Raw genomic sequence first — 8,894 nt, forward strand, 5'->3', positions numbered from 1 at the left:
TTTTTATCTGAGTGACTGAAGAAGATAGCTAGTCCTTCCTTCCAAGTAGTTGGACTTCCACAGATGAGGCACATGGTACAGCAAACAGTGAGTGTTTTTCACTGGTGGTCTCTTCAATCTGGCTATTTACTATGTTGACAAGTATTTAAATTCTTGTTACTGGTAGGATTCTGCCTATTAATCGGTGCCCATTACAACTCTTTTCACAATACTATGCACACTCAGACACACACCTACAGACACAGTGGAATGGACGTATTTTCTTCTTATACTACAGGGCTTCAGTAAATTTAACCCCTTCCACCCAGAATCACATAGGCTTATTACACAATCATACTCGGTGAACTGCTTTCAACTGAACTTGAAAATACTAGTTCAATTTCAGATGTGCTGTCTCCATAACAGGCTGAAAGAATGACTATGTTACATCTGACCCCTTGCAAACCACTGCAATGTTTTTCAAGACTGACAGTCGTCATATTAACACAATTAATAACATTACTTTCAACTCCTAAAAGCTCTATGTGCTAAAACTCTTCCAGTATTCTTAAGAGTACTTACTTCAAAATCTATTCATTTTCTCCATTAGAAATATTTTTTCAATTAAAAAAACATAACCAAAACTAATGACAAAAATTCAAGTGGCTGAGAGGAAAACTTGAAAATAAAGAAATAACAATTCTCTAATAGAAATTTTCATTTTTAATAGCTCATCACAGAATCACAGAATCACACAAGGTTGGAAAGGACCCATTGGATCATCGAGTCCAACCATTCCTAACACTCCCTAAACCATGTCCCTAAGCACTTCATCCACCCGTTCCTTAAACACCTCCAGGGAAGGCGACTCGACCACCTCCCTGGGCAGCCTGTTCCAGTACCCAATGACTCTTACTGTGAAGAATTTTTTTCTGATATCCAACCTGAACCTCCCCTGACGGAGCTTCAGGCCATTCCCTCTTGTCCTGTTCCCTGTCACCTGGGAGAAGAGGCCAGCTCCCTCCTCTCCACAACCTCCTTTCAGGTAGTTGTAGAGAGTAATAAGGTCTCCCCTCAGCCTCCTCTTCTCCAGGCTAAACAACCCCAGCTCTCTCAGCCGCTCCTCATAAGACTTGTAAGTCTCATGTTTAAGTACAAGAAAGCTGTGAAAATCACACAGAATTATCATCTTTTCATTCCAGCTATTCAAGACTGCTCCAGCACTCCGTTTATTAAAAAAAGGTAACGGCTCAATTTATTAACAGAAGAATGCATTGAGTGCACACACTCATAAGAGTACAGAGATTCTGCAACAATTAATTACTCCTTCACTGCCCACTGTAAGTACTTAATTCTTATTTATACAATATATGTTCCCTTTAGCTTCCAAGTTAATTAAAACCTGAGCAGATAGACACTGACCTGTGGATTATGTTGAATGGATGATATCACAAGCATCCTATTAATCAACTTGGAGATTAACTACAGTTAGATTTAAGTACGGTATCACTAGGACACATAATCTAGGTGTGCACCAGCAAGTTGTACAGTGCAGTAGGACCACACGAGTGTTACAGATGGTGGGAATGCGTTAATACCAACACACAAACTTCCCGTAGGTTTTATGCCAGAGGAACCCTGATCTTGTCCTGTGGACTGTATCTTCCATTTCAGTTACATTCAGTCAGCTCGTAGTGCTCCAAGAACGCCCCTTGATGCAAGCAAAGCACATTGATTCTGTGGATAATTGAGACCATTTGTTTCACAGAAGCATTTGTTTCACAGAAGGGCAAGAAGGGGAAGAAAGGAAAGAAGGGGAAGAAGGGGAAGGGGAAGAAAGAAGGGGAAGGGGAAGAATGAAGGGGAAGAGGAAGAATGAAGGGGAAGAGGAAGAAAGAAGGGGAAGGGGAAGGGGAAGGGGAAGGGGAAGGGGAAGGGGAAGGGGAAGGGGAAGGGGAAGGGGAAGGGGAAGGGGAAAAGCTTGTTTCAAGCTATTTTTTATACAGTTATGACTTAGGTATTACTAATTGTATTAAAAAACAAGTAATCTGTTTATTTGCAGAGGTAACAAGGCAGATTCTTCTACAGAAACAAAAAATAACATATTCCTGAAAGACAGCTACAATAGTCAATTGTAGTAATACAGTTCTCTAGCATGACTGTCCAAAAGTGTTGACAGTTAAATGCTTTGTCCATAGCTGATTGGATCAACAAGCTTATTTTCCACCATGGCATGACAGAAACAATGGCTCTATCACAGTAGAAACAGGAATCAGATATACACCTAAGCCATTGTGAAAAATTTATCATCTGTTTTCTGACATCTAGTGAAGCAGGAGTTGAGTTTGCAGTTCAATGCAAAATTCCTGGCTGCAGCAGAACAATGGTTTTGCCACAAATCTCAACTACTGAGGAATTTGAACAACTGTCTGTAAAAGTTAATACTCCTTTTCTAACAGAAATGCAATGTCAAATGTGTTAACTAATACTTAAAAAAAAAAAAAAAAGCCACCTTCTTCCTCAGGAAATATGCAGACGAGTTCAGACAAGTGACTTAGTACCTAAGATAATGTTTAGACAAGTAACTTGGTACCTAAGATAGGCATTTGGACAAGAGTCAACAACAGACTCCTACTGCAAGGTGCAAAGTGTCCATTCCTCTCCATGATCAGTGACTCAAGTAAAATGGTATGTCCATTCTCAATTGGTTTTTATTTACAGAATAGTAGAGGAAATTGTCTTTTCTTGCTTTTTCAACACCCAGCTTTTTCAGTCTGAATCAACCAGTTGATAACTGAACGAGACAAAACTGAAGAAAATACTCTCCCTGCACACAACAAAAATTTTTAGTTCTCAAAACCCAGGCTACACATTGCAAGTTCTGCTTCCTCATACCCAAGTAAGAAATTTTACCTAGAACACTGTTGAGAAGCTATAGAGCTTCCACAGAACACCGAAGAGGAAAAGGAAGTGAAAACCTTCAATTAGGTCTATGCCAGCTGGTGAAACACATGAAGACCATTCTCCATGTCTGCCACCTTGGCCAGCACCTAAAGGACACTGTGTCCTCTGTACCTCATATCTTCCTACCTCAAAGCAAGTCCAATGTACCTATCACAACACTCTCAAATGAATCCTCAGACCCTTCTTCAACAACCTTCCCTATCAGCACAAATCACCTCCATGGAAATGTTTCCTGCTTGCCTGAAGGTGTGAGGGTAGCAAGCAAGTTGCAGTTCATGGCACAACGTGATCTAGAGGACAGACAAATCTACCAGTTTCTGGTCAAAGGTAATTCTCATCCTCGTTCAGCTAAGCACTTCGCACTCACATTCCGATAGCCAACACCGTGTGCAATATGCAGCATGCCTGCATCTCTGGAAAATCCTCAGGACCAGGACTAAAAGTCACAAATAAATAAGCAAAAGCATTCCTGAAGGAGGGACTGACCTACTTTAAATGCTCCTCAAAGCAAGGTGAACATATGATTTTCAAAATAAACATGGCATAGACTCTCTCTCTTTATAACAAATGACTCAAAACGAGCAGGAAAAGAAGGCCCATTTATTTTTTTTAAATGAAGGGATGGAAGGGAAAATAATTGGCATACTTTCAAAGCCAAAAACTGTTTGAACTCCAAAGCATCAAGTGCAAAACCAATCCATTTATATACAATGATGCTTATACAAAAGGAGTTACCTGATTTCATCTACTACTAGCGTTGCAAAAGTAGATGCTACTATAGCAGCACTCATAAACAGGATTAACAAAGTAGGGCATCATTGTGCACACTGAAATCTTGAATTCAGACAATGCCTTGGATTTGAACTCTCTCTGTGCTAAGAACTGAAGAACAGAAACCATCTATGATTCAGTTCACACTGTGAATTCAAGATAAGTTGCCAGTATTGATCACCTTTCAGTTTCAGGTCCTCAGCAAATACCACAGAATTTAAAGACTGTCCAGGAAGGAAAAGGTAATCTTGGAAGATCCTCATTTATCAATCTTATGCAAAGAAAATTCCTATAACTTTTCTGGTTTTTTAAAAAATATATTATTATATTACTCAATCTTTGAAACTGAAAGCAAACCCTAAGGATTTGGTCAGAAACACCTCCAGCTGTTCTTGATTACTTAGTACATCTGCAACACACCTACAATAACAACATTAGACACTTTCAACTCAAATAGTCATGCGGTTTGGCACCGCTAGGGCACAGAGTGCATGCTAAGTAAAGTTCCATAAATAAAATTCAAACACAAATAAATTCCTTTTTTGCAATATTGCTGAGTATCAAAAAAAAAAAAAAACAAAAAAACCCCTGAATTCCCTCTTCAGTCAAATATCATTTCTAGACTACTCCTGAATTCTGAAACTCTGTACCAAAAGATACAGCATAGGTTATTTAAGGCTAACAAAAGGTGTCAGTCTTTAAGGAACATAAAAGTTTAGAACCTAAAATTATTGAAATCTTTTTCCAAGGCAGTGTGGAAAATAAGCTTTTAGATTAAATACACTCAGAACAAAATTGCAATGTACATGATTTCCCACACTTTCAAGTGTTGCAACCTTCAGAGAAGGAACAGATACTCCTTGTAAAACAAAGACCAAAATTTCATCTTTACAGCATTTTGAACTCCATTTACATGGTACATACAAAATCTCCTAGTGAAAAACAGACTAAAAAGAAGGCGAACTAGCCAGGCATTCAGGAGAACATAAAAATAGCCATCCTGCGTCGGAATAAAAGCCTGTCCAGCCCAGAATACTGTGTCTAACAGTGGCCAAACACAGATGCCTCAAGAATATAAGAACAGAGCAAACCTGTATCAATAACATCAAAGAATATTCTCATACCATTCCATAACTTATAGTTGAATAGTTAATATCTTCATGTTTAATTACTCTTAATGGATTTCCTGCACGTAAACTCGCCTACTTGCCCGTTAAACCAATATAAGTTTCTAGCATCCACAGTACCCAAGGACCAAGAGTGGCACAACTTAACTACACACTGCACTGAAGTGCTCTTGCAGTTCATTTTTTACTTGCTATATTTGTCAGATGTCCTCAGAGCTTGCATCAAAGGGAACAGCAAATAGACACCTCCAACTAGGTGTTCCGTCCAAGCCACATGTGTTTCCAGAGATCTCTGTCTTAACCTTACTATTGGGTTTATTGGGGAAAGAAAACAACTAAATGGCTCCTCCTCCACCATTTTATTTATCTGAACTGAATTTCATCCACAATTTAAATGCCCTATCAGATCAACAAGGTCTTTCTGCAATTCTTCATAGGCAATGCTGTCTTTAAAACTCAGTAACTTAGTAAGACCAGCAAATATCACTTGTTCAACCACTTTATCTATGAGGCTGTTGAGCAGCAGAGACACCTGAATTGATCCCTGTGGAGCTCCACTGTTGAAAGACAACTGAACAGTCCTACCCAAGCTTTAAGGCATTTATTATTTCTCTCACTAGCAGAAACTTTCTTGTCTTGTCCCATAACTCCTTACTTGGTCATGCAAGCAGGAATTATTGACTGATGGCTTAGGGACCTGTCAGACATACTTTGCAGAAAGGGCACGCCTTCCAAAACTGAACTCCTGTACTTGGAAGCAGCTGTTCAAATGCAGGTCTCTGCAGTCTAATGAATACAGAGATTGCTAGATGTCTTTAGCCAAAAATATTTTAGGATAGTGTCTCCTGATAGTTATCTTAGTATATTATTTTGATTTACTGCCCCTAAAGGGATCATGTGGCCACATTTTTCAGCCTCACCTGGTATATCTCCACTACCACTAACCTAAACAATGAATATTGTCTGTAGATGTATTCAAGATCATCTCCAGGAATAAATGATTGGAGACAAGATTATCAAGAAAACAATACAGTTTTATATTCTATTTAGGAACCAAGAGGGACTGTTGCATCTCCTTTATACATTTTCTAAGATACGTGGGCTATCAGAGGAAGTCTGAGAAGCATCAGCACTTTGAATGCTATGTCTAAAAGGATCTCAGATCTAGCCTTAGGACCCTAAAGATTCCTTGCCATACCCATCACTGCAATTTTCCCTCGGAGCATATACCTCTCCTGAGTTCTTCTCTCTCCATTCCCTACATCACAGTCTTTGATCAAGATGGTTCTTAGCTCCTGTTTTCTTTCTGCTTTCATTTTAAATCTTATTTCCTAATTCTATCCAACAGCAGAGCAGACAGTGGGTCACACCTCTGCACTAGCTGGGTGCAGTTATTTTCCTTATTCAGACCTTTTGTCAGGGTTTCAGAGCTACTGCCTCACCTTGGAAGGCGGGAAGACCCACCGCACCTCAGCTTTCATTAATTCTTCCTTCCTCAGACAGGAGAGTTCACATTTCAAAACACTTTTGAAGCTATGCAATAAACCCATGATGTATCACCAATACAGACTATTCTTAAATTAAGCGCTTGGTCGCTAGCACACATGCTGAAAGAATTCTAGACAGACCACACGTAACAGTATTAATCCAGACAGAATTGGTGTTAACTGCTGTTATTCAGCAGTACACACTTCTTTTTTCTCAATTCCAGAGACAAAAGTGATACAACCGTATTTACTTTTTTACATTCTTAAGTTTTTCATAGGTGTACAGTGAAGTTGACTACAAATGTTGTAAGCGTATATAAACCTATGCCTATTTAAATCTGGCCAGCAACAGTAGCAGTAGTGGCAAAAAGGTAGCAGCAGATGCCTAAGACCTAGCCAGCAAACCAAGAATGATACTGTATTGCATTTCTACAGACTCTCCTGCTCCTATCAGTCCTGGTACAGCAAACACAGGTATACTTCGTAGAAATAACTTTCACTGTATGCCCTTTCTGCAAAAATACTGTACCAAAGCAACCAAGGCCAGGCTGGATCCTGGCAGCCTGATGTAGTGGGAGGTGTCCTGTCCATGGCAGGGACTGGAACTGTATGGACTTTAAGGTCCCTTCCAACTCAAATGATTCTATGTTATTCCTGGAAATTTCCAGTATTCATCCAGGATTTAAATATTTTAAGACATGCAGATTTAAGTATCTACTGTAAATCCTTAAAAATGCTGTCATCTTCTGGGTTGTTTTTTTTTTTTTTTGTGGGGGGGGGCAGGGGAGGTAGAGAGAGAGGTTAATTTTATTTTCTACCAGCAAATTCAACATGAACCAACAACTGTATTTAGACAGAAAAAAATGGACTTTAGATATAGGCAGCAGTTTTTTACAACGGACTTCAGTTTTTAAGAGTAAACACTTGGGATAAGTTGTCAGGCAGGAGCATCAGGGCGGCAGCGCAGGACTGATGAATGAAGGGGCAGCAGCTCACTCGTGTGCCCCGATGGAGACACGCTGCCCACAGTGCCTTCTGGGGCTCTGCCTCGGGCGGGAGCGCTGTCAGCGCCAGGTGTAAGGATGCTGAGAACGCCGATAAACGGTAAAAGGTCTCGTATGGAGCGAGGCTGCCAACAAGCCGGCATTTTAGCGCTCTGGAAGAGATGCCTGCCGTTCAGCAGATCCAGGAGGAGGTCCGGAGTCTTGCAAACACACGGGTAACCTAACGTAAAGCTGCTCGTGCGGACCAGCGCTTACCGAACTGACGCCTTCTCCTGGAAACCACTCCTTTCTTTTGCCGGGGGTGGGGGGGATGTGCACAGCTCGGCTACGGGGGGGTGGGGGGGATCATTTTCTTTCGAAACCCCTACATTGCCGTGAAAGCCAGCACGCTTTCCTGATGCTATTCACCGCAAACCAAAGTTTTGCAGCTCTTGCCATTGCAAAGCGATGCTCGCTGAGGAGACCCAGCCCCGGCGGGGCTTGGTGAGAAGCAGAACCCACCCCCGCACCCCCCGCAGCCCCAGTCCCTCCTCACCGTCCCAGCTCGGACTCCAGCTCGAAGTAATGGGCCAGGGTGTCCTTGTTGGAGCCGTCGATCCAATAGTCGGGTGCGGCGGAGCCGGGCCGGCTGGCGGCAGAGGAGCCGGAGGAGGATGAGGACGAGGAGGATGAGGACGAGGAAGAGGACGGCATGGTGACTTTCAGCATGCCGGGACGCCTGCCGGGGCTGCCCCCTCCTCCGCACCGGCTGTAGAGAGCAGAGCGACGCGGCGGCTGGCGGCGGCTCCTCGCCTGCCTTCCTGCCTCCCTCTATCTCTCTCTCTCTCTCTCTCTCTCTCTCTCTCTCTCTCTCTCTCTCTCTCTCCTCTTCCTTCCTTCCCTCCCTCCCTCCCTTCCTTTTTCTCCTCTCTTCCTCCTCCTCCTCGCCCCCCCGGGCAGGAGCGGCGGCAGCGGCTGCCCCAGTCCGCAGGGCACCCACCGGGGCGGGGATGGGCGGGTCCCACACACGAGGTTCCCGTCCCTTCTCCACCCCTCCAGGTCCCCTTCCATCCCTTCTCCACCCCTCCAGGTCCCCATTCTCCGCCCCTGGAGGTCCCCTCCTTCCTCCCCGGGACCTCACCGGGTCGGCGGGAGCCCTGGATGTCCCGGATCGCAGGGACCGAGCCGTGCGGGACGCGTAGCCCCTAGCGACGCCTGCCCCTCCCCGTCATCCTGCACCATTTTGCCGGTTCCATCGCCGGGATCGGCTTATCCGGGCGTGACTCCGGTGTCAGGGGTTTTTCCTCCCTGCCTTTGCGGTGAATCGAGTGGAGGAGGGTGCGGAGGCAGGGGGAGAACGGGACAGATAGTGGGAAAGACTGGGAAATGCTCGAAAGCGCCGGCGGAAATAAGAATACGGCTTCCCTTCCTACTGCAGGGCTAAAAGGAGCCATAAAGAAACAAAATTGCCGTGCTGCAATGGCGTTATTAACAGCCGGTGAATCGCATGCGGTTATGACAACGTGTATTGCGTTCCTGGCTGTAAAAACCTGAGCCAGAAATGTCTGTGTAAGGGCAGTTTC

General features: G+C 43.5%; 1 protein-coding gene across 2 annotated transcripts in view; it reads right to left on the minus strand.

Annotated features, from left to right (window-relative positions):
* CAMK4 (calcium/calmodulin dependent protein kinase IV) overlaps positions 1-8,687 on the minus strand; it is a 164,148-nt gene extending 155,461 nt beyond the window's left edge. Inside the window, exons 1-2 of one of the 2 annotated variants that reach the window (XM_054054650.1) lie at positions 8,453-8,687; positions 7,868-8,080 (exon numbers count right to left, since the gene is read on the minus strand). In XM_054054650.1, coding sequence (XP_053910625.1) covers positions 7,868-8,080; positions 8,453-8,553 — 314 coding nt within the window. In that variant the 5' untranslated portion in view covers positions 8,554-8,687. Of the gene's footprint in view, positions 1-7,867; positions 8,081-8,452 lie in introns of those variants that run through there. The other variant, XM_054054651.1, reaches the window with a different exon arrangement.
* Positions 8,688-8,894: the final 207 nt, after the last annotated feature.

The sequence above is a fragment of the Cuculus canorus genome, chromosome Z (genome assembly GCF_017976375.1).
Source record: "Cuculus canorus isolate bCucCan1 chromosome Z, bCucCan1.pri, whole genome shotgun sequence".
In the NCBI taxonomy this organism is placed as follows: domain Eukaryota; kingdom Metazoa; phylum Chordata; class Aves; order Cuculiformes; family Cuculidae; genus Cuculus; species Cuculus canorus.